This window comes from Paroedura picta, chromosome 6 (assembly GCF_049243985.1).
Source record: "Paroedura picta isolate Pp20150507F chromosome 6, Ppicta_v3.0, whole genome shotgun sequence".
NCBI lineage: Eukaryota > Metazoa > Chordata > Lepidosauria > Squamata > Gekkonidae > Paroedura > Paroedura picta.
The window spans coordinates 4,432,670-4,458,271 of record NC_135374.1 but is presented as its reverse complement, the minus strand read 5'-3'; the positions used below and the strand labels follow the sequence as shown (position 1 = coordinate 4,458,271).

Genomic DNA, 25,602 nt, shown 5'->3' with positions numbered 1-25,602 from the left:
GTCCCTCCAGTCCAGCCTCCCGTCTCACCCAGGGGCCAGCCAGTTCCTCTGCAGGGCCAGCCACAGGGCAGGGAGGCCGAGGCCTTCCCCTGAGAAGACCCTCAGAAGAGCCCTGCTGGGTCAGGCCAGGGAGGGTCCCTCTAGTCCAGCCTCCCGTCTCACAGAGGGACCAACCACTTCCTCTGCAGGGCCAGCCACAGGGCAGAGAGGCCGAGGCCTTCCCCTGAGAAGACCCTCAGAAGAGCCCTGCTGGGTCAGGCCAGGGAGGGTCCCTCCAGTCCAGCCTCCCGTCTCACCCAGGGGCCAACCTATTCCTCTGCAGGGCCAGCCACAGGGCAGAGAGGCCGAGGCCTTCCCCTGAGAAGACCCTCAGAAGAGCCCTGCTGGGTCAGGCCAGGGAGGGTCCCTCCAGTCCAGCCTCCCGTCTCACCCAGGGGCCAGCCAGTTCCTCTGCAGGGCCAGCCACAGGGCAGGGAGGCCGAGGCCTTCCCCTGAGAAGACCCTCAGAAGAGACCTGCTGGGTCAGGCCAGGGAGGGTCCCTCCAGTCCAGCCTCCCGTCTCACCCAGGGGCCAGCCAGTTCCTCTGCAGGGCCAGCCACAGGGCAGGGAGGCCGAGGCCTTCCCCTGAGAAGACCCTCAGAAGAGCCCTGCTGGGTCAGGCCAGGGAGGGTCCCTCCAGTCCACCTTCCCGTCTCACACAGGGGCCAGCCAGTTCGTCTGCAGGGCCAGCCACAGGGCAGGGAGGCCGAGGCCTTCCCCTGAGAAGACCCTCAGAAGAGCCCTGCTGGGTCAGGCCAGGGAGGGTCCCTCCAGTCCAGCCTCCCATCTCACCCAGGGGCCAGCCACAGGGCAGGGAGGCCGAGGCCTTCCCTTGAGAAGACCCTCAGAAGAGCCCTGCTGGGTCAGGCCAGGGAGGGTCCCTCCAGTCCAGCCTCCCGTCTCACCCAGGGGCCAGCCAGTTCCTCTGCAGGGCCAGCCACAGGGCAGAGAGGCCGAGGCCTTCCCCTGAGAAGACCCTCAGAAGAGCCCTGCTGGGTCAGGCCAGGGAGGGTCCCTCCAGTCCAGCCTCCCGTCTCACCCAGGGACCAGCCAGTTGCTCTGCAGGGCCAGCCACAGGGCAGAGAGGCCGAGGCCTTCCCCTGAGAAGACCCTCAGAAGAGCCCTGCTGGGTCAGACCAAGGAGGGTCCCTCCAGTCCAGCCTCCCGTCTCACCCAGGGGCCAGCCAGTTCCTCTGCAGGGCCAGCCACAGGGCAGAGAGTCCGAGGCCTTCCCCTGAGAAGACCCTCAGAAGAGCCCTGCTGGGTCAGACCAAGGAAGGTCCCTCCAGTCCAGCCTCCCATCTCACCCAGGGGCCAGCCAGTTCCTCTGCAGGGCCAGCCACAGGGCAGAGAGGCCGAGGCCTTCCCCTGAGAAGACCCTCAGAAGAGCCCTGCTGGGTCAGGCCAAGGAGGGTCCCTCCAGTCCAGCCTCCCATCTCACCCAGGGGCCAGCCAGTTCCTCTGCAGGGCCAGCCACAGGGCAGGGAGGCCGAGGCCTTCCCCTGAGAAGACCCTCAGAAGAGCCCTGCTGGGTCAGGCCAGGGAGGGTCCCCTCCAGTTCAGCCTCCCGTCTCCCCCAGGGGCCAGCCAGTTCCTCTGCAGGGCCAACCACAGGGCAGAGAGGCCGAGGCCTTCCCCTGAGAAGACCCTCAGAAGAGCCCTGCTGGGTCAGGCCAGGGAGGGTCCCTCCAGTCCAGCCTCCCGTCTCACCCAGGGGCCAGCCAGTTCCTCTGCAGGGCCAACCACAGGGCAGAGAGGCCGAGGCCTTCCCCTGAGAAGACCCTCAGAAGAGCTCTGCTGGGTCAGGCCAGGGAGGGTCCCTCCAGTCCAGCCTCCCGTCTCACCCAGGGGCCAGCCTGTTCCTCTGCAGGGCCAGCCACAGGGCAGAGAGGCCTCGGCCTTCCCCTGAGAAGACCCTCAGAAGAGCCCTGCTGGGTCAGGCCAGGGAGGGTCCCTCCAGTCCAGCCTCCCGTCTCACCCAGGGGCCAGCCAGTTCCTCTGCAGGGCCAGCCACAGGGCAGGGAGGGCAGGGAGGCCGAGGCCTTCCCCTGAGAAGACCCTCAGAAGAGCCCTGCTGGGTCAGGCCAGGGAGGGTCCCTCCAGTCCAGCCTCCCGTCTCACCCAGGGGCCAGCCAGTTGCTCTGCAGTGCCAGCCACAGGGCAGAGAGGCCGAGGCCTTCCCCTGAGAAGACCCTCAGAAGAGCCCTGCTGGGTCAGACCAAGGAGGGTCCCTCCAGTCCAGCCTCCTGTCTCACCCAGGGGCCAGCCAGTTCCTCTGCAGGGCCAGCCACAGGGCAGAGAGGCCGAGGCCTTCCCCTGAGAAGACCCTCAGAAGAGCCCTGCTGGGTCAGACCAAGGAGGGTCCCTCCAGTCCAGCCTCCCATCTCACCCAGGGGCCAGCCAGTTCCTCTGCAGGGCCAGCCACAGGGCAGGGAGGCCGAGGCCTTCCCCTGAGAAGACCCTCAGAAGAGCCCTGCTGGGTCAGGCCAGGGAGGGTCCCTCCAGTTCAGCCATCCGTCTCACCCAGGGGCCAGCCAGTTCCTCTGCAGGGCCAACCACAGGGCAGAGAGGCCGAGGCCTTCCCCTGAGAAGACCCTCAGAAGAGCCCTGCTGGGTCAGGCCAGGGAGGGTCCCTCCAGTCCAGCCTCCCGTCTCACCCAGGGGCCAGCCAGTTCCTCTGCAGGGCCAGCCACAGGGCAGGGAGGCCGAGGCCTTCCCCTGAGAAGACCCTCAGAAGAGCCCTGCTGGGTCAGGCCAGGGAGGGTCCCTCCAGTCCAGCCTCCCGTCTCACCCAGGGGCCAGCCAGTTGCTCTGCAGTGCCAGCCACAGGGCAGAGAGGCCGAGGCCTTCCCCTGAGAAGACCCTCAGAAGAGCCCTGCTGGGTCAGACCAAGGAGGGTCCCTCCAGTCCAGCCTCCCGTCTCACCCAGGGGCCAGCCAGTTCCTCTGCAGGGCCAGCCACAGGGCAGAGAGGCCGAGGCCTTCCCCTGAGAAGACCCTCAGAAGAGCCCTGCTGGGTCAGGCCAGGGAGGGTCCCTCCAGTCCAGCCTCCCGTCTCACCCAGGGGCCAGCCAGTTCCTCTGCAGGGCCAGCCACAGGGCAGAGAGGCCGAGGCCTTCCCCTGAGAAGACCCTCAGAAGAGCCCCGCTGGGTCAGGCCAGGGAGGGTCCTTCCAGTCCAGCCTCCCGTCTCACCCAGGGGCCAGCCAGTTCCTCTGCAGGGCCAGCCACAGGGCAGAGAGGCCGAGGCCTTCCCCTGAGAAGACCCTCAGAAGAGCCCTGCTGGGTCAGGCCAGGGAGGGTCCCTCCAGTCCAGCCTCCCGTCTCACCCAGGGGCCAGCCAGTTCCTCTGTAGGGCCAGCCACAGGGCAGAGAGGCCGAGGCCTTCCCCTGAGAAGACCCTCAGAAGAGCCCTGCTGGGTCAGGCCAGGGAGGGTCCCTCCAGTCCAGCCTCCCGTCTCACCCAGGGGCCAGCCAGTTCCTCTGCAGGGCCAGCCACAGGACAGAGGGGCCGAGGCCTTCCCCTGAGAAGACCCTCAGAAGAGCCCTGCTGGGTCAGGCCAGGGAGGGTCCCTCCAGTCCAGCCTCCTGTCTCACCCAGGGGCCAGCCAGTTCCTCTGCAGGGCCAGCCACAGGGCAGAGAGGCCGAGGCCTTCGCCTGAGAAGACCCTCAGAAGAGTCCTGCTGGGTCAGACCAGGGAGGGCCCCTCCAGTCCAGCCTCCTGTCTCACCCAGGGGCCAGCCAGTTCCTCTGCAGGGCCAGCCACAGGGCAGAGAGGGCCAGCCACAGGGGAACTGATCTCTGTTAACTAGAGATCTCTTGTAATCCTAGATCTCCAGGCAGTACTTGGAGTAGAATTGCCACGTGCAGGTTGGGAAGATTTGGGGATCCAGCCCTGGGAGGAGTGGGACCTCACTGAGGTACAATGCCCCACATTCCACCCTACAACGCATCCCTTTCCTCTGGAGGTGGTGAGCTCCATACTCTCGAGATGCCTGGCCATCCTAAGTGTGAGCCCCCAGGGAGCTCCCAGAGGGCATGGAATCATAGAGGTGGAAGGGAATTTCTGGGTCATCTATTCCAGTGGTCCCCAACCTTTTTATCACCAGGGACCGGTCAACTGAGGCCAGGGGAGGGGAGTCTTCTTCTGACGGACATCGCCACTGCCTGAGCCCCTGCTCCACTTGCTTTCCTGCCGGCACCGGTGCCGTTTCAAAAAGGAGTGATACAACACTGCTTGGACTCCGTAGAATGGGAACGCATCCTCCACCTCACCTGGGACGTCTTCAGCTCCTGTAGAATTCCGCTTTGCTTCCGTGCAGGCTGATTCCCAACAGGTAACGTCAACGGGACCCCAATGACCCCACCTGTATTTGCCTTGGCTAGAACGGGAGAAGGCGGAAGGAATAGCCATTCCCACAATACCACTGGAGCCCCGGTGGTAGAAAGTGCTCGCAAAGCCACAACTCTGTGGGGTTTTCATGCTCGGAGACGTCCCATGGCAATCTGCCGTCGCCTGCCTCTGCGTAGCAACTAGGCATGTTCGGAGAGGAAAAAATGCGGCCCATTTTGGATCCTGAAGCACTCTTCACTTTCTTTTTTTTTTTAATTCGACCCAATTGATCCTGCCGACTCCGAAGAGTTTCATTTTGCAGGTGTGCGTGTGGGCATGTGGTCCCTTTCCCGGGAAGCAGACTGCACCTCCACGGCCTGAGAAGAGGGGGTGGGGTAGAGAGAGCGCCCGCCAAACTGCTGACCGCTTCTCAGCTATTTTGAAGCGTTGCCTGCAAAAACACAGGGAGGCATTTAAAGAGCGCTGCCCCAAACTGCGGATAACGACAGGTACGTCGCATCCTTCAAATCCCTCTCCCAGCTCTCCCCCTGCCTCTTCCCTCACCCCATCTTCTTAGAAAACTGTTTAAAGCAGGGGTAGGCAACCTGTGGTCCTCCAGAGGTCCATGGACTACAATTCCCATGAGCCCCTGCCAGCATTCGCTGGCAGGGGCTCATGGGAATTGTAGTCCATGGACCTCTGGAGGACCACAGGTTGACTACCCCTGCTTTAAAGGACCCATAAACCAGCTGACCTGTCAAGATCAGCTGCTTGGCGGGCTCTATCCTTCCACCTTCTCAGGCGCTACCTGAGGGGGAGCATTTAAAGAAGAAGAAGAAGAATTGGTTCTTAGATGCCGCTTTTCCCTACCCGAAGGAGGCTCAAAGCGGCTTACAGTCGTCTTCCCATTCCTCTCCCCACAACAGACACCCTGTGGGGTGGGTGAGGCTGAGAGAGCCCTGATATCACTGCCCGGTCAGAACAGTTTTATCAGTGCTGTGACTAGCCCAAGGTCACCCAGCTGGTTGCATGTGGGGGAGCGCAGAATCGAACCCGGCATGACAGATTAGAAGTCCGCACTCCGAACCACTACACCAAACTGGCTGACTTGTGGCCGAATCACCAAATCACAATTTGGTCATCATTGATTCAGCCTGTTACAATGTAGGGATGGGCCATTCAGCTCAGGAACATCAGAAGTACTCAAATTAGGATTGATTTGGATATTTTTTGGCTTATTTGAACTGAATCACTCACGCCTAAGAGCAACACTGCCCTTCTTCAACAGTCTCCCATTCAAACGCTAACCCTACTCAGCTTCCGAGATCTGACGGGAAACTCAAGGCTTGAAACGTCAAAGTGCCCCAGGGAAGTCTGCACCTGAATTTTTGTACCTGAACTTCACCAGGTCGGCATTCCAAAAAACTTCTCTCTCTCAGTCTCCCATCATTGATTTCAGCGTGTGCAACTGATTTTTCTGTATACCTGTGAATTCCCACTAAATACACAGTAACATCCCTCTCTTTTGGGCTGGGACCCAGATGGTAGATTTTGTTATATGCAAAAGTTCTAGGCATTTAACTGTTCAGCTGCCACTGGATACTGTACAGGAGCAGTTGTTCATCTCTCAGGAGTTCTTTGTCCAAAGAGGAAAATCCCGTTTTTGTAAATAGCTACGTCAGCGCGATGGGTGTGTAATATACAACAATGTTCCAACGCAAATCACGCGGTCATTGTTAGAGATGAACCAGATGTGTAATGTTTTATACCCCATTTTTTTCTACTTTAAGAAGTCTCAAAGGCAGCTTACAATCACATCTCCTTCCACTCCCCACAACAGGCACTTTGCGAAGTTGTTGGGGGGGCTGAGAGAGAGTTCTGAGAGAACTGCGACTGGCCTGCAGTTATCCCGCTTGCTCCATGCGGAGGAGTGTGAACTCAAACCCAGTTCTCCGGATCAGAAGCTGCTGCTCTTAACCACTGCACCTCAATGAAAGAACCACGTGTGGTCAAGTGTAGACAGCAAGTTTCGAGAGCCTGTATCCTGTCGAGGTTAAGAACAGTGAAATGAAGATCCAGGTTTGATTCCCCACTCCTCCTTCACATGCAGCCAGTCTCGGGCCAGTCACAGTTCTCTCAGAGCCGCTCTCACAGTTCAGTGAGAGCTCTGTCAGCCCCATCTGCATGGGGAGCGGAAGGGAAAGGTGCTCACAAGTCTCTTTCGGACTCCTTCGCGTCGCTGAAAGCAAGGTATCAAAAATACTAGCCCTTTTCTTCTTCTTCAAAACCATCTTGAGTGGAGGCTATCCCCACGTGACTCATGCCAGAGGCGGCGCCAGGGCCGCGCGTGAGTCAAACCTTCGAGCACCCGGAGAAGTTGCCTCTGAACAAGCACCACAGAAACAGCAGACGTTATTCTTGATAAGATCCTTGCCGGGACCATCACAGGAAGTTGCCTCCCCTCACTTCCTGTCACCCCACCCTTGTTTCGTTTCTCCATTTTGAAAACGGCAACAACATATGCAACCGTTTGGCTTCAAAGTCTAGCCTTAGAGTTAGCCCCCCGCCCTCCCACCCTGTCTGGAAGCTTCAGTGACGCGGACACGCTCCCGGTGCCCTCGCAACCCCTCTCCCCTACGCAGATTTCCCCCCCTACAAGTAATGACACTTCACAAGAGCTTCACAACATACATATTTAAATAAGGTCCACTAACAAGGGCTGCGGCGAGGAGGGGGGGAGCGGAGAACACAAGAGGGTGCTTTCTCTCGCCGGCTTGTCCCCGCGTCCCAAGTTCTGCTGTCTGGCCCAGCCAGAAGGCGGCGTTTCCGGTCACCAGCTTCCTCCGCGTGACTAGGTACACTCCCCCCCCCCCCCGACCGAAACACGCAAGAAAAGGGACCAGAAATAGGGACCTATTTACAAAATCCAAAAACCCAGCCCAGCTTCGGTTTCCAGAGGGGCACCAGGCTGCTCTCAGGAAATCCGCTACGGGAACAGTTCGGTAGGGGGGGGGGGAGTCCGGTCCGGAGCCGTCGCGCCGAGGAAGAGCGGGGTGTCCCCGAGTCTACCGCTTCCTGCCCTTCAGTCGAGGCGTAGCTTCACGTCTCTGTGGTCCATGGGCGTGACGACTTCGTTGGCGTAGCCGTTTTCCGAGCACAGCGACAGCTCGTCCGTCGTCTCCACTCCGTTGTTGATTTCTGGGAAGGAAGGCCAAGGAGAGAGGCTGAGCTAGTGCAGCCAGCAGGGAGAGAAACCGGAACGGCAACTGGGAAATATAAGGAAGTGTGCGTTGTGCTGGCAAGAGCGTAAGGTGACACTGACTGCTGTGGGGCCGTGGAATTTGTAGCCAGCAGATGTAGGGAATCAGAGAGATTCGTGGAGGGGAAGTCTTTCTAGGGCTACTGCAAGGTAGAGATTGGATTTACAAATGTGTTGCTTTGACAGGCAGATCACAAATTCTGTTAATTATGTCTGGATTGTGGTTCTGTTTGGCCATTAGACCCGTATGCCAAAAAATCAGTGCTTCTGTATTTGTGGTATGCGAGCCTTGGAGGACTTGTCTCATTCCATCTTTGACTGTCCACTTTATACACCACCTAGGACCAAATTTCTCACAAAGAGATTATCCAGTCTGGTTTCTGATTCAGTTATGGAGAAGGTCATCTGCCTCTTCTCCGATTCTGAGGACTGTGCGACGTGTAAAATGTCGTTATGTGCCCCAGCGGCAAGGAACACAAGAGACAAAGTGGTCAGGACGACAGCAAATGCTGGATTTTAATTTTTTGGCATGCTGCTTTTAATGTTTACGGTCTTATATGTGCCTCTTATGTTAGCATAATGTATCTTGCCAATTTGTTATTTCTATTGCTGTTCTTTTGTAGAGGCCCGTGGCCATATGCAAATAAATCTCAACTACCAGCCATGGTGACTGAGGGGAACCTCCAGGCACGAAGACTGGATATGTTGTTCGTTTTATATTTATATTTATATTTATATTTATATTTATATTTATATTTATATTTATATTTATATTTATATTTATATTTATATTTATATTTATATTTATATTTATATTTATATTTATATTTATATTTATATTTATATTTATATTTATATTTATATTTATATTTATATTTATATTTATATTTATATTTATATTTATATTTATATTTATATTTATATTTATTGGCTGCCACTCCCGGGCCAAGCCGGCTCGTGGCGGTTCACAATAACCCCTCCCCCGACAAAACGTTGGTAAAATAATAAAATTCCCTGGCAGCATAATGGTTTCATTCTCCCAGTGCAAAACTCCCAGTGCAATTGGCCCTCCAGTGCAGTGGTTCTCAGCCTGGGGGTCGGGACCGTTTTGGGGATCGAACAACCCTTTCATAGGGGTCGTGGCAGGGCAAGCAGCTTGGCCAGGGGGGGGGCACCATCCACACAGCAGCCTTGCGGGGTAGATCGAGATAGAGCGTTCGTCTGTCTGGAGCAGCGGGAAAAGAGCGAGATCGGCATGGTGGGACAAGAGGCAGAACTGAACTGAGAAACCCCGGGAAAAAACAATTTATATAAAATCCTGAACAATAGATCTTCACGCCATGGGTCAGTTTTGGCTTAATTTCTGTGAAAGAACCCTTGCCTAATTTTATGGTTGGGGGTCCCCACAACAGGAGGAGCTGGATTAAAGGGTCGCATCATTAGGAAGGTTGAGAACCAATACTCCAGAGAAGCCGACTGGCCACGGTGTGAGACAGGATGCTCTGAGAAGCAGGCCAAGGCTGACCCCAAGGCAGAAAGAGGTGCAACCCAGGCCCACCACCATGTGGGTAAAAGTGACATTGATTTCTCAATATCCTGGCGCTCTTACCTGGCTGCAGTAGGAGAACAAAATGCCAACAAGCATGGCGCCACCTAGTGGCTGACACCTGAAAGACACAGTTCCAAAAGGCTGATCCGCACAGGAGGGGACAAGGTAGAGCCTTGGATGCTTTAGGATGCTTTGGGCTGATCCTGCGTTGAGCAGGGGGTTGGACTAGATGGCCTGTGTGGCCCCTTCCAACTCTAGGATTCTATGATTCTAAATGCTTCTTGTCCTTAAGATGCCACTGGATTGTTATTATGCCGGGCTAACACTGCTACATTTTTGTAACAGTTGTAAACCCCAGCTCACATAGAATCACAGAATTGGAAGGGATCTCCTGTATCATCTAGTCCAACCCCCTGCACTGTGCAGGACACTCACAACCCTCTCGCTCCTCCACTGTCACCTCCCACCCCCTTGAGCCTTTCCAGAATCAGCCTCTCCGTCAGATGGCTCTCCTGCCTCTGCTTAAAAATCTCCAAAGATGGAGAACCCACCACCTCCCGAGGAAGCCTGTTCCACTGAGGAACCCCTCTGACTGTCAGGGACTTCTTCCGGATGTTTAGATGTAATTTCTTTTGAATTGATTTCATCCCATCGGTTCTGGTCTGTCCCTCCGGGGGCAAGAGAGAACAACTCTGCTCCACCCTCCAGATGGCAGCCTTTTAAACACTTGAAGGCCTCCTGCAATACTGTCTTGTAAGCTAGGCCAAGCATCTAGAATGACTGAAGTGTGTTCTCATGGTTTGTCATTTTATCTCTCTTATAGATGAAATTTCAGGCACCCTGAATGGTCACTGCACGCATCCTTTGGGGGCTGCTAACATTCTGGTGGTGGTGGTGGAGGGGAGCTTTTTATAAACTTCACCTGGAGGTTTTTAAACAGAGGCGAGATGGCCAGCAGACAGCCGTGCTGATTTGCTGAGCTTAGGCAGATGGTGAGTAGGTGCGCAAGGAGGGATGAGCCAGCGTTTGGCATTCAGGGCCTTTTCTCACATGCCCGGGGATATGCCAATCGCCATTTTGGGATCAGGAAGGAATTTTCCTCCAGGCCAGATTGCCCCTGGGATCCCAGAGTGGGCACAGCGTGGGGGTCACTGAGGGAGTGGGGGAGAGACAGGTCACTGTGAATTTCCTGCATTGTGCGGGGGGGGGGATAGATGCCCCTTGAGGTCCCTACCAGCTGTATGTTTCTGTGTGTCCTCTAAGAAGCTAGGGGCAGAATGTGTTGTCCTCCCTTGCTCCATTTTATCCTGGTATCAACAACCCAGCGAGGTAGGACCAGGGTAAGGTAGAGTGACTGCCCCTCCCCAGGCTCAGATAAGCTTCATAACAAGTAGGATTTGAACATGGGTCTTTCCGAGCCATTGCTCTATCCACTACACTACATGGGCACAAGCAATGCTCAGACGGGTCCTGGCATTGCTCATCCCAGCCCTTTGGATGCAGAAGAGGCACCTATAAACTCACTAATCTGCCCGTGAGCTCAAGCCCAATGCTGCATTCCTGCACCATTTCCGATTATGTGTATCTCTAGCACAGAACTGCTAAACTTTGTCAAGGCAGGCAGTACTTGTCTATTACACCCACACAAAGGGCGTTTCCGCACACACTAAATAATGCACTTTTAATCCACTCTCGAAGTAAGGAATGTAAAAGAGCTCGCCTGGCTCTTTGCGTCTGGGAGTGCAGATATTTGAAGAATGGTTTCACTTTGTAGTTTAGATAACACTGCCTTTCCATGGGAATGGCTTTTGGCATGCAAACCCCATGGAACAGGGCAGAGGGGACTAAGGGTATATCTGTTCCTGGAAAACTCTGTAAATTGTCTTCAGCAATGTTTTCTCTGTCATGGCAACTTCCTGTAGATGCTCCCCCAAGACTCCCAATAAAGCTACTTTTTACTCATCTCTACCAAGAGCACTGAGTCTGCTTTGGCGTTTTCATGGGCGTGTATCTCAGGATCATGACCAACAAAATGTGTTAAGTCTTTATGGTGATACTGGACGCTTGCTCTTTTATACTGCAAGTTTAGTTGGCTTTACGTAGATCCATGGCAGAGAAGTCCACTGAGGGCTATCGGACATGATAACTAAACAGAACCTCCAAATACCATTGCAGTATACCTCCAAATACCATTGATGAGGAGAGAGCAACAATAAGGGTAGGCTTGGCCCCCAGGGGCTACTTTTAGGCTTTCTGGGCATCAAGACGGGCCACTGTGCTAAAGAAGATGCTGGATTAGACTTAAAACAGCGAAGACATTAGTCTTGACTCAACAAAGACGTTCTCGTGAAAGTATTTAAATTTCTTTAATGCTAAGTCCCTCCCATGCCCAGAAAAAGGATCAGTAAATTAAAGTTTTTTTTTAAATTCAACATTTTTAAAATTGAAAAAATTTAGAAGCCACCGGAGAGCATGGGAAAGAAACACGTCTTTGCTTCCAACCGCACAAGAACCTGGCCTTACCCGAAAAGATCAGCTTCTCCTTCATGATGTTGACCTCCCGGCTGGACCTGCGCACAGCGGCGCTCAGCATAATCTGCTCAGGGTTGTAGGTCTTGATGCTCCCCAGACGCCACCTGCAACAGAAACGCACAGCGTCAAGAACTCCCCCGGTCCTTCCGGCGCCATTTCTCCCCTCTGAGACGCCTCGCTAGCCCACACTCCATACCGTGTCCCCCTCCGCTGGCCGCATCTCCTTTCTGAGTTAAGCAGGGACTGCAGGACGGAGCTCAAGAACCTACACGGGGATCCTGGAGCTCCCAGGCAAAAGGGCTAGCTCCCAGAGCCATTTTTCGGGTTGAATACGGCAGCAGCTATTTGGGGAAGAACCACAAGGAGGGCGACGGTGAACTGCAGGGCTCTGGCCAGCTCCGGGCTGTCGGCAGCCCAGGATGGAGCCGGCAACGGTTAGGGCCTGAGCCGAGCCTCTGTGGCGATACCCAGGAGGAAGTGCGCATGAGTGCAGCATGGCATCAAGTCCCCCCAGAACACCTAATTGTTTGCAGCCGGGCTGAGATGTGGGACGACGGAACACCAGGGAGGGGCGATGGCCTCTTAGGGTTCTTTTGTGCAGGGGATTTCCGCGTCGACTGTCAATACAGTCCTGAGAATGCATTCTTGTAAGATCCTACAGGTGCCCCAACATGATTCCAGACGCCATCAGAAGAGCGGGGGAGAACAGGCCAGATTATTGATTTATTATTGATTGATTTTTGCACCTGTTTTGGTTACGATGTTCACTGCCGTTAAAATACAGGAAGGGGGTATATAAATTAAATAAACAATAATAAGAGTGGAAGATCGAAATCTAACCACCACTATAGACAGGACTGCCAACTCTGGGTCAAGAAAGACCTGGAGATTTTGGGGGTGGATCCAACCCCTCCCGCCCCGAAAACCCAGCTGTCCTGCCTCGATTCCTCACGTGCCGTCACCTGCCCGAGCACGATCGAGGAGGTCCAAAGGGAGACAGGAAAGGGATCGGGACCGCAAGGGCGTTGCAGTGTGCTTTCGGGAAGCGGGGCTACTTCAAGCGAGCAAAAGACTTGCAAAGGAAAAAAGGGGGGTTCACCCATGACTCTACCCCCAAGTGCAGGTTCTTCCCCGCAGTTTTTCCCCGCAAAGGATGCAAAAGGGGGTTGGGAACGGACATTTGGCTGCCTTTTCCAGTCAAGAAGACTGCAGGGGGTGGGGGGGGGGGGAATGTGGGTTTCTGGGAAGCAGCAGAGCACAAAATCTTTTCACCTGCAAAAGTGCTTGCTCATCCACCTGGTTCAGCCTCCTTTGTTGCCTTATAAACATGCACACGCCCCTTCTGTCATCTGTCACAAGTCCATAATTTAGGTTTTGGACTGGGCATTGAAGTGCGCTGCTTCCCCACAGGGCAGGGCTGGCCAAGCTGAAGCTCTCCCATGGGCCTGTTACTAGCCCTTTAGATCCCCACCCAGACAGTACATAAAGATAATGACGACTCTCTCTTTGCTGCACACACGCAAAATGAGAAGTGACACCCAAATCCTCATGGAGATGGAAAACGTGGGCAATGTGGACTTCAAATAAATTGCTAAATGTGTAACCCTAAATCACCCCTATTAACAGTCACACTCAAAAAACAAATATCAAAACGAAAGGGAGACCACCGCCCAAAATTTCATGGATGCTTGTGAGAGGGGGGTTAGACTAGATGGCCTCTACCATAAATCAGGGCTCGCCCCAACTAAGGACGGAATTGACTGGGGAGCAGAGTGGGCCTTCTCTAGAAAAGCCCTAGGGCAGTTGTGGCGAAACCGTGGCTCTCCAGAAGTCCACGGACTACAATTCCCATGAGCCCCTGCCAGCACTATGGGAATTGTAGTCCCTGGACATCTGGAGAGCCATGGGTTTGCCACCCCTGCCCCAGAGCCAACCTGGCAGCAGCCAGATAAGCCTGAAGGGGGTAGGAGGAAAGGGAGGGGGGTGTGGGGAGGAAGAGATCCCTGCAAACCTGCACAGACCCACTATGCAACCCCCCCACATCTTTCCCCAGCCCAGAAAAGCTAAAAAGCATTTGGACCGGGTAACAGAACAACCACCACCACCACCTCGTCATGTATGCAAAAAAAAAAAGAGAACAATTCCTTGACAGTTCAGGAGTATGTGGGCCTGGCTCTTGCCCTTCCTGCGGAGAAGTCGAGAAATCTGGCACGTCATTAGAGGGTAGGAAAGAGAGAGGGGTGAGGGCAACATGCCGGAAGCACAGGGATGTGCAGAAGCAGCTTGGATGAGGTGCAAGAAGGGAAAGTGAAATCTGCTGAAGCTCTTCGCCTCTGCCCGCCACTGCCCGGCAGCCAGGGAGGTTGGGAACAGCCCTTTGCCATGCGTTTCCTTCGTGGGGCACGGTCCCAGACAGAGCAGGAAATGGCTACGCCTGCGTCTCATTCACACAACTGGGATCGTTCGCAGTTTGGATAGACCGGTTTCCAAATTATGCCGATAAAGATATGCATATCGTCCCATTGAGCGTGGGGGGGAGGGGGGATTTGGGGGGAGGAACCCCACACGAGCCAGGAAGCAGCAGGCAATTGGGACTCCACACGTGCCTTTAAAAGCAGCAGTTCTCAAAGCTTAAGAACGCGAAGGCCCCCATGTCGATTAAACATTTCCCGTGGATTCCCCAGGACCCTCCTTTCCCACTCCACACGCAGCCAGGTAGCCCTTCTTCAAAGCATGCGTGGCAACAGGTCAAAGCCCCAGCGAGCTCTTGGGCTCCTGACATGGCCCCCAAATGGGACGACGAGACCTGGATTGGTTACAGCTTGAGAAGGTTGTCCTCCAAGTGGCTTTCATTGTGCCTGTGACCTACATGGTCAGGTCTGACACGGCAGCTGATTATAAATGATATATATATACTAGGCGCAAAGCCCGTTCATAAGAACGGGCTTTGAAAGGCCCCCCTCCCAGATCCCCGTGGGCCGCCAGCTCTGCAGCCACCTCCCTGGTCGAGAGGGAGGGCCAATCAGATTGGAGAGGCATCAGCGCAAATCACTGGCCTGGCACCCGGACCTCAAGGCTCTGGAACGCAGAGCCCGGAGAAGGGCACTGCTTTAGGCTGGATAATGCTGGTAGGATGGCTCCTTTCCCAGGAACAGGCTGGCTCAACGATTAATCGACACAAGGAACAGACTTTCTAGTGCAGGGATGCCCACGGACCCCTGGCCACCCGCGGGAGCTCTGGAGGGGTCTGCGGCATTTCGCCTCCTGCCTTAATGGACTCGGCTGCAGCCAAGGGAACCGGCTGCTTCTAGTGACCCCCCACCCGAACGCGAGGTCTCTCGTGGTTAATGCAAATGCATGCCACCTCCTGCCTTAAACTGCCCCCTGACTCCCCCAACCATGCCCCCAGTCCTCCTCAAGCTTGCCTGTTAACGGGGGTGGGGGGGCTGGCGGTCACTTCCGCTAACGTGTCACTTCCTAGGGGCGTGGCATGGAGGCGTGGCCAGCAACCCCCACTTCCAGGGGCTCCTCAAAGCCTGCAAAATTATTTCAGGGGTTATTCCATGGTCCAAAGGTTGAAAAAGGCTGCTCCAGTAAATGCTCATCCGAATTAATCCTCATGAACAAGTTCACTTGAGGGAGGACAATAGCCCCCGCGGAGCCACCAAGGGCAGGACTTTAAAGAGGGCTCATCCGGATGGCCAAGTGCCTAATTGGGAAGGGGAGCTTGGCGCTGTTTTCTGAATCCCCCCAGACGCCTCAAGCTGTCTTGAAATTAGAGAGGGCTGTACTCTCTTTCTCTATAGAAGTATGAATAAAGGTAAAGGTATCCCCTGTGCAAGCACCGAGTCATGTCTGACCCTTGGGGTGACGCCCTCTAGCGTTTTCTTGGCAGACTCAATACGGGGTGGTTTGCCAGTGCCTTCCCCAGTCATTACCCTTTACCCCCCAGCAAGCTGGGTACTCATTTTACCGACCTTGGAAGGATGAAAGGCTGAGTCAACCTTGAGCCGGCTGCTGGGATTGAACTTCCAGCCTCATGGGCAGAGCTTTCAGACTGCATGTCTGCTGCCTTACCACTCTGCGCCACAAGAGGCTCTTTTGGGTATGAATATAAATAAATAAATACATACATAAATAACTGCATTTGGCTCTTGGTGGCTCATGCATACGTGGAATGACAATCACGCCTGATCGATATACGTGTGCAAACCCAGGCCTCAGTTTGCAGCAAGTTAGAGAAGGCAATGGGTACAAAAAGGGCTTGAAAAAAATAAGACAATGTTTTGAAAACAGTGGAAGCAGGTTTTTCTTTTTCAGAGCGGAAGTTGGAGGTCCAAACCACTCTTGCCCTGAATAATTATTTAAAAACCATGGTAACGAGCCATCCTGAGACAATGGGTAATGGGGGCACGCCTCCTCAGTGACTCACACAGAGTTGCAGCTGGACACTTCCTTTGACGGCAGGCCTTTTTACCCAATCTCTGTATTGGACTACAGGCTGACCTCATCACACTGGGTGGGAAGACAGCTGCCCCCTTGCTGACTGGGACACGATAGGACTAAAGCAGCAAGCAGAGACACAGTGGGCAGCCTCCTCTGGGAGAGGCTGTTTGGGACTCTTGGGAGATTTTCGTGTCCTGCGATGCAACAGCCGTCCCCCTCAAGAATTCCCCGTTTGAGAATCCTGCTTGGATCCTACCCAACGGCAACCCTTAGCCAGGCCCACGAGCGCATTTTGTGCAATACATCTTTCAGCAATGAGAACCTCGAACTGGATTTCTTAACCGCTGTAAGGAATCCATCCTACGGACAAGCTCAAAGTGACAGCAATGCTGTAAAAAGGGGAAACGAAAAACAAAACAAAGAAAAAAAACTGAGAGGGAAGGTGGGATGAGGCATCAGAAATTACCTGATTATGTGATAGCTGTAAAGATGCCAAAATGCAGCAGCAGAGAGAGAAAACAAGAGAAAGAGAGAGGAGAGAAGAGAGAGAGGAGGAACATGCAACGTCAGAGCAGTAAGAAAATAAACAAGGCAAGAAGGCACACCAAGAGGCATTGTGGGACGTAATCCTCCACCCGCTAGCAAGACTGACAATGTGGAAGAGGACAAAAGGCCTTATTTGAACCGATGACATCGAAGGGGGCGGGGCCCAAAGCGGGAGTGGCCTGCCCCATTCCTTCAAGCCCCGCCCTCTGCCCCACAGCAGGATTCTGGTCTCCTGAAGCTGAGCTGGCTCTCCTGGCCCATGTCTGGCTGCCGGCACCGGGAGGCTCACGTTCTCTCCGGCGAGCAGAAGCCCTGACGGGACTGCCCCGTGAAGACCCCCACCCCAAAATTTCACCCGAATTTGACTATCGCTTAGAAATGTTCGTCCTTGCCTTGCCTTCAAGAGTTGGGGGCCTTTATGTCTTTCAGGCATACCCACCGAATCTGATCCCCGGTCGCTCTCTGGCCTGTTCTAACTGACCGGTCCCATTCACTGGGACTGTCTAGGCAAACGAGTCGGTGACCGGCATCCCAAGGTCTGGGATGCCGGTCACCGACTCGTTTGCCATCCCAAGTGCTTCCCAGATTGTTAGTCTCTCTGCTAACTGGGGTGTCTGGAACTCTGCAAAACGGTTATTTCCTTCCCTCCGCCCAGGGCGAAAGTGAGGGTTACTGGAAATTTCCCATCCTTCGGAAGCCACGGGGAAGAGAAAAGTGAGATCCTGTTCTCCAGTTGGGCTAAAGCTGTGCAGGTCGTTTACCCACTGCAACCCCAAAATCTCTCCTCCTCCCTAAAGTCTCGCAAGGGGGTTGAAACTCCTGACCACAATTAATTTTCTTTCTTTTTTTCTTTTTTTTGGGGGGGCATCTCCACCTAGGAAAGGGAGGCTCTTCCAAGCAAAAGCCAAACATTCCAAGAGGCAAGTGGTATAGCTCTTGCAGGCCTGTACCACTTCACAATGCATGTGCAGGGTTGCTTTTAAATCCTGCGTGTGTCCAAAAAAAAAACCCTCCCTTGCAGTACGTGAAAAGCTGGTATGTCAAGAAGGAAATCTGAGCAAAGAATCTGCCTTCTTGAGATAGTTAGTATTTCACTTGCGGGGAAGGTATGAGCAACAGGAATTTTAAGAAAAGCCCCCCCCCCCCCCGCCATGGGCGTGTGGGAAGTGGCATATCCGGTACACTTCTCTGCCCCTCTGGATTCATTCTCTGGGGTGACTGCTCTGTTACGGGTGTGGCAGTAGTCTGCAGTAGTCCCTTTACGCAGTAGTCTATTGGTCAAGGGGAGACAGAGGCTCCTAACTATGGCCAATGATCCTTTCCATGTTCCTGTGCTCTCCCCACTGGCTTTCGTCATTCCCCCGGCGCCAGAGCAGCGTGGAGTGGAGCCACGAAGGAGCAATGACCGGGATTCCCGTTGGGCAGCTGTTTCCACGGCCCCACTTCCACATCCCCCTGGGGCCGATCGACAAGGGTCACGCAACGAAGGGGAGTCGACCTGCAGCGAAGCTACTTACTTCTGGAATATAAAAACGCCTACAATTACGGTAAATGAAACGAGGTCGGCTGTTATCCAGATCAGGTAGTACTCATCCGGAGGCTGGAAGACAAAAAGACAAAGATGCCCAGACACCTTTGCGTTAGTACATCCATCGCAGGGATTCTTGCGCCGTCGAAATATGGGGCCGGGGGGAGGGGAGGAGGAGTGAACTCAAGTTGCAGATTCGATTTCCTGAACCCTCTTCCCGTGTGTGTTTGGGACAGCCAAATCCTGGAAGCTGGGGTGATCAACCTAGGCAAACGAGAGACTGATATGCTTATATATGGGATAATAAAATAGATCCTGTCAAATCTGGAGTTTGGGTGGGGAAAAAACCCCTATCACTCGATGGGTCTGGGGGAAACAGACCAGGGTGTGCTAAATTGCTCTCCACCCCCACTGATGTGGGGCAAAAATGGATGGGAAACTGAGCCACACCTGAAAACTTAGGGAGGGATCAAAACCCCAACACAGGTGTGAAGGTTTTTCCTTGGGGGTGGGGGTGGGGGGCTAACCATGGAAGCGATTCCTGACCATGTAACAGTTTCTCCTGTTTGTTGCCGGAAGGAAAGTAACGAACTCAAAAGTTGAGCTATAAAACAATATAAAATTTATATTTATACAGGTCATGTGCAGTTAGATCTGTATATTTTTAATATAGTCTTTGTTTTTAACCTAATAGTGGTGCACTTTAATAAATAATTGTTAAAATTTTATATTGTTTTATAGCTCCGCTTTTGAGTTCCTGACTTTGTGATGGTTGGTTTTTTGTTCCCTTTTTGGTTTTGCATAGAAGTAACCCCTTTTCCAATTCCCTATTAGATCAATACCCCAAGGACTGAAAAAGCCCTTTCCTTCACTGCCCCGCCAATTAAGAAGAAGAGTTGGTTCTTATATGCCGCTTTTCTCTACCCGAAGGAGGCTCAAAGCGGCTTACATTCACCTTCCCTTTCCTCTCCCCACAACAGACACCCTATGGGGTGGGTGAGGCTGAGAGAGCCCTGAGATTACTGAAGAAGAAGAAGAAGAAGAAGAAGAAGAAGAAGAAGAAGAAGAAGAAGAAGAAGAAGAAGAAGAAGAAGAAGAGTTGGTTCTTATGTGCCACTTCTCTCTACCAGAAGAGTCTCAAAGTGGCTTACAGTCGCCTTCCCTTTCCTCTCCCCACAACAGACACCCTGAGGGAGGTGAGGCTGAGAGAGCCCTGATATTCCTGCTCAGTCAGAACAGTTTGATCAGTGCCGTGGTGAGCCCAAGGTCACCCAGCTGGCTGCATGTGGGGGAGTGGGAAATCGAACCCGGCATGCCAGATTAGAAGTCCACACTCCTAACCACTACACCAAACTGGCTCTCAAATCCCCCCCAAAAAATGAATTTGAATCGTTGATTGGATTAGCCTATGAAACAAAACCAAGGAAAAAGCCTCAGATGGCAAGCCAAACCACTAGATGGCAACCAGACACCACCAAATCCCTAATTCTGAGAAGAGAAGTGTCCTGGCTACTGAAGCAACAGCAGATTTGGATGACGGATGAATGAAGCCCAAATTATGACATCCCCCCTCCCCCCTGGTGAAAAAGAACAAGAGCATAATGTCCAGGCGGCATGAAATGAGACACAGGGGTGGAAGAACCCTGAAGAAAGCCCAGGGGGGCCCTCTTGATGGCCCCCAATGTGAGAAGATGCGCTGCACATAGACACGGTTAAGAAATATCGGACAGAGCCCAGGTCGACTTGGCCTGAGCGACAGCTGCCCTTTGCCCCTGGCGGTCTTGCGACTCCTTTGTTAAGCTGGAGACGGATGCGTACCTCCCCTACGTCCGAATCGTCATCAGCATCCTCACCAAAGAGTTACCTTGCCCTGAGTTCTGTCCTAGTGGGCTGCCATTTGCCCATGGCCGCTTAAGCCAGGGGTAGTCAACCTGTGGTCCTCCAGATGTTCATGGACTACAATTCCCATGAGCCCCTGCCAGCGAATGCTGGCAGGGGCTCATGGGAATTGTAGTCCATGGACATCTGGAGGACCACAGGTTGACTACCCCAGGCTTAAGCCATACCCAACCTTTGCAGAGTTGGCAGAGGAGTCAGGAGAAATCCCAGTGAAACCAAAGACCACGTACCATTAGCCAGACGGGAGACGTCATCCCGCTGAGGGTGTGGGAGTTATCGGAGGTGACGGATTGAACGCCGGCGCACCACAGGACGGAGAAAAGCCAGGGTTCATTCACAGTGTACAGGTTAACGCTCAGATTAGCAGCTGCGTACTCCCTGCGGGGGGGGGGAGAGGCGGTAAAGGCAGGTCTTAGAAGCAGTTAGGGTTTCCCTCTGTTTTATCGTTCAGCAAAATGCCACGTGGAAACATTCAGCGGCGCATTCTGGTCATGGGGAACGGGACTGTGCTAAGAGGAACTGTCCAGGAGGAACCGTTTGTGCAGGGAGACCACGGCGTGGTTGGTAGCATCCAGCCGTGGACCGTGAACTGTAGTGGCCCAGGAGCAAGTGGTTTCTAAGTGGAACAGGCTTCCTCGGGAGGTGGTGGATTCTCCATCTTTGGAGCTTTTTAATCAGAGTCTGGAGAGCCATCTGACGGAGAGGCTGATTCTGTGAAGGCTCAAGGGGGTGGCAGGTGACAGTGGAGGAGCAAGAGGGTTGGGAGTGTCCTACCTAGTGCAGGGGGTTGGACTAGATGACCCAGGAGGTCCCTTCCAACTCTATGATTCTATGATTCTAAGCCAGGCTACTTCTGGGTCACAAAACTGAGAAGCATGCATATTGGATGGGAGATATGCTCCTACATAGCAGTCGGTGTGAACAGGATCTTGGGGGATTTGTGAACTATAAACTAAATAGGAGCAGGCAGTGTAACGTGGTAGGAAAGAAGGCCAATGCAGTCTTGGGCTGTATCAAGGGAGGCATTGCATCAGAATCCTACTAGATCAGCGGTTCTCAACTTGGGGGGTCGTGACCCCTGGGGGAATCAATCGACCCTTTTCCCAGGGGTTGCTGAGGCAGCTGCCGCCACCGCTCCAGCTGTGGCCACCCAAAGGGCGTCGTGGCATTAGGAAGGCTGAGAACCACTGTACTAGTGGCCCATCCAACCGGGTGCAGACTCATTCCCTGTAATGCGCCTTGAGTCCCAGTGAGAAAAGAGGCGATAAACAGCATACATTAACGGAAATAAATGAACTGGGCAGCGGCAGAAGCCAAAAAGCAGAACCTGATATCTTCGCTGGTGACCTTGGTGTACCGCAGATTCAGTTTTCGGAAGCCTTCGTCCCGCAATTTCTGGGCGTCGGCCTTGGCGCCCGTGGTCTGCTGGAACCCCGGAGCGACCTGCTGGACCAGCCTTCTCTCGGTGTTAGGAAGCCACATCACCTGCGAGGAGCAAGGAGCAGCAAGCATGACGATGAGAGGAGTTTTTTTTCGGGAAGGCAAAACAACCGCTTCTTTAAAAAAAAAAACAATGGTGCATAGTGGTTGGAGCAAAGGACTAGAACAGTGGTTCTCAGCCTGGGGTTGGGACCCCTTTGGGGGTCGAACAACCCTTTCACAGGGGGTCGTGGCAATTTTGTTCGTCCAAATCCTTGGTTTTCGTTACTTCTCTCCTCGGGGGCCCCAAAGTGGCTGGCATCGCTCTTCTTCCATTTCATCCCCACAACAGCCTTGCGGGGTAGATCGAGAGAGAGAGCGTCCGTCTGTCTGGAGCAGCAGAAAAGGGCGAGGTCGGCAGGGCGGGACAAGAGGCAGAACTGAACTGAGAAACCCCAGGAAAAAACCCCCAATTTATATGCAATCACGAACAATGGATCTTCACGCCGTGGGTCAGATTCCGTTTAACTTCTGCGAAAGAACCCTTGCATAATGGTTGGGGGTCTCCACAACATGAGGAGCTATATTAAAGGGTCACGATATTAGGAAGGTGGAGAGCCACTGGACTAGAACAAGGGGAATGGGAGAAGCTGGAACCGTATAATATAAGCTGATTGGGCAGGTTCCGGCAAGGAGGACAGCAGTATACCGGTGTTACCTCCAGGCCTCAACCAAAGGCCTTACAAGCCAGACGGAACTGCTTATGGTCCTGCCATGCTCTGACCTGCTCGTGTGCAGTCCCCCCACGTGGGCCCATAAGGAAAACGGATGATGAGCTCTGAGCTACAAAATGATTCATTTCCATTCCCACCGTTGGTCCTCGTTCCCCATTTGCCCTCAGCTGATTATTGCGGGGTCCGGCCAGTTCTTTCCTTGCATCAGTGGGGCGCAAATGGGAGAGAGGGGAATGTCTGTTCTCAAGGCCACAAGGAAGTGTGCTACAACGATATAGGCTAGATATCAGGAAAAGGTTTTTCACAGTCAGAGTAGTTCAGCAGTGGAATAGGCTGCCTAAGGGGGTGGGGAGCTCCCCCTCACTGGCCGTCTTCAAGCAAAGGCTGGATACACACTTTTCTTGGATGCTTTAGGATGCTCTGGGCTGATCCTGCGTTGAGCAGGGGGTTGGACTAGATGGCCTGTATGGCCCCTTCCAACTCTATGATTCTATGATTCTAGTTCAGCAGTGGAATAGGCTGCCTAAGGAGGTGGTGAGCTCCCTCTCACTGGCAGTCTTCAAACAAAGGCTGGATACACACTTTTCTTGGATGCTTTAGGATGCTCTGGGCTGATCCTGCGTTGAGCAGGGGGTTGGACTAGATGGCCTCTATGGCCCCTTCCAACTCTATGGTTCTATGATTCTATGATTCTATTCCTCTGGGGAGTCCAGGCCCATGTAGAACTCCCTCATATTCTCACCGCTTTGAGCGATGGGTCCAAGTTCGGGGAAACGGGTGTCCTACAAATGCCGGGAGTTCTTATTGCAGCGACGGTCCTAAATAAGCTAATACCACCTGTCACAGGAGTGCAGGTTGATCTATACCCAATATGAATGATCCCACCCAAAGATAAGAATTCATTCATGTCAAATTGATTTCACCAGGAGAATTAAGCATGCAGTAAAATCCCACCCATGGAAACCAATGGGATGAGAAAGTGATGAACTGGCTGGATTGCATCCTTTAACGCTGTGCAACTATTTTTTTTTTAAGATGAAAGAAAAGACTAACGGGCCAACCTGTCAGGGATCCAATCGACTCAATACCCTCCACCGAGCTGCAAGCAAGAATTGCACTGAGCTTTGGGTTGTAAAGCGTCAATTTGCCAATCTTTCTGGTTGCCCATCTTTCTGCCATCACGCCCTCTCTGCCTCCCTACCAGTCTGCACCCACATGGCCGATGGCAAGAGAGAAAAGCTAAGGAACCAGCTAGCGAGTCAGGCCTCTCTGCACTAACTGCAACTGGGGTTGTGCGCTCCGGTGCGGTTCGGCCAATTTGGCGATCACCGAATTAGCCGAACCATGCTGGAGCGTGCAATCCTAGCTGCAACAGCTCTTTCCACGCTGCAAAATAAACTATTGCGAAGGAACTTGGAAACAAACACAGTCTGGTTTTAAAAAGGGATCGGGGGGGGGGGGGGAGAAAAATGACAGATTGAAGCAATCAACCAGAACATCAACTAACTGGAGCAGCTGCGTGTTTGGCTGAAATCTGGGGTGGGGTGGGGTGGGGTGGGGGGAGAGCATCGCTCGGCAGAAAGGCAGATGGAATCTAAATACAGAACCCTCCCCCGGGATAACTGTTCTGCGTGGGGGGATTTCCACTCAATTTGGGCTGAACACAACATGGGCAGCGGAAAGTCACACCCTTAATTGGAAAGTCCTGAATCTCCTCCAAGAGAGGAACAGAATCTGTACTTGGAAGAGGAGGCCACCGTGTTAGCTGGGACATTTTCATCCCACTCGTCGTCCAAAGACAGGCCACCTCTTCCTCCTACATTTTCTCCTCACAACAACCCTGTGAGGTAGGTTACACTGAAGAGGATGTGACTGGCCAGAGATAGGTCAGGGAGCTCCATGTCTGACTAGGAGTGTGTACTGCTTATTTGTTTGTTTGAATGATTTTTCTATCGCCCATTCTGGTAACTCCTCTCCAAAACTAGTTCTGCACACATCGGATAACACACTTTCAATGTGATTTTGCAACTGGATTTTCCGGGGCAAAACACGAAAATCTGCTTCTAAAATGCACTGAAAGGGCCGGCGGATTGGAAGCCGCTTTGAGACTCCTTCAGGAAGAGAAAGGCGGCATCTAAGAACCAACTCTTCTCCTTCAGTAATCTCAGGGCTCTCTCAGCCTCCCCTCCCTCACAGGGTGTCTGTTGTGGGGAGGGGAAAGGGAAGGCGATTGGAAGCCGCTCTGAGACTCCTTCTGGTAGAGAAAAGCAGCCTATAAGAACCAACTCTTCTTCTTCCGAAATCTCAGGGCTGTCTCAGCCTCCCCTCCCTCACAGGGTGTCGGTTGGGAGAGGAAAGGGAAGGCGATTTGAAGCCGCTTTGAGACTCCTTCGGGTAGAGAAAAGGGGAGAACAGGAGAGCCTGCAACCAGGAGACCTCTGTTCTTAATATACATGAGTGCTAAGCCAAGAGAGGGGTACCTATGAACAATTTTTGGCCTCCCAAAGCCAACCCATTTTCCTGCCCACATTTGGGAGGAATATAAGACTCTTCCTGGCAAGGGGGGAACACTTATACCCAGTGAATTCAGCAGCCGGGTAATCAGAATCTGCTCAGGGTCCCTGGCCCTGAAGCAGTAGAACTGGCCTTGACCAGGGCCGGGGCTTTTGTAGGCAGCCCTGAACAGTGGAACACTCTCCCTAAAGACATCTGGGCTGCAAAGGTCTTTAAACAGTTCCGCAGGGCCCACAAGATGGAGCTGTTCCACTAGGCCAGGCTTTGAGAAACCCTAGAATTGGCACAATCCTGCAGAATAGGGTCGGGAAGCAGAGCTGTGGACACACTTACGTGGGGCCCCTCCCCTTCCCACCCCCTCCAGCCCCATCCTTGGCCATTTCGGGAGGGTGGATCAACATATGTGGTCATATCACCAGATAAATGTATAACAGATTCTTAAAAATATGTAAAAAATTAACTCCCACCCGTTCGGGAAACCCTTCCAGGGCCGTCCAGAAACTACAGGGTTTCACGAAACCCTGGCTGAAAAAGCCGGTGCTAAGTCTTATCATTTGGGCCAGGAAAAGACATCCAGAAGATGCTCTCCAACCAGCCAGTTGACTTGGATTAAACATGGAAAGATTTTTAATTGTATAGAGCAGGGGTAGACAACCAGTGGTCCTCCAGATGTTCATGGACTACAGTTCCCATGAGCTCCTGCCAGCGAATGCTGGCAGGGGCTCATGGGAATTGTAGTCCATGAACATCTGGAGGACCACAGGTTGACTACCCCTGCTATAGAGGAAGCCGTTCTTAACAACC

The 25,602-nt window shown here is 53.4% G+C and overlaps 1 protein-coding gene across 4 annotated transcripts in view; it reads right to left on the bottom strand.

The window, feature by feature from the left end:
- Nucleotides 1-7,051: 7,051 nt before the first annotated feature.
- The window catches only part of GDPD5 (glycerophosphodiester phosphodiesterase domain containing 5), a 119,212-nt gene continuing 100,661 nt past the window's right edge, over nt 7,052-25,602 (bottom strand). For 2 of the 4 annotated variants that reach the window (XM_077341237.1, XM_077341236.1), the window contains exons 12-17: nt 21,459-21,616; nt 20,362-20,509; nt 18,222-18,304; nt 16,625-16,639; nt 11,704-11,816; nt 7,052-7,570 (exon numbers count right to left, since the gene is read on the bottom strand). In XM_077341237.1, the coding sequence (XP_077197352.1) occupies nt 7,455-7,570; nt 11,704-11,816; nt 16,625-16,639; nt 18,222-18,304; nt 20,362-20,509; nt 21,459-21,616 (633 nt within the window). In that variant the 3' untranslated portion in view covers nt 7,052-7,454. Of the gene's footprint in view, nt 7,571-9,240; nt 9,299-11,703; nt 11,817-16,624; nt 16,640-18,221; nt 18,305-20,361; nt 20,510-21,458; nt 21,617-25,602 lie in introns of all 4 variants that reach the window. The other 2 variants (XM_077341239.1, XM_077341238.1) reach the window with 2 other exon arrangements.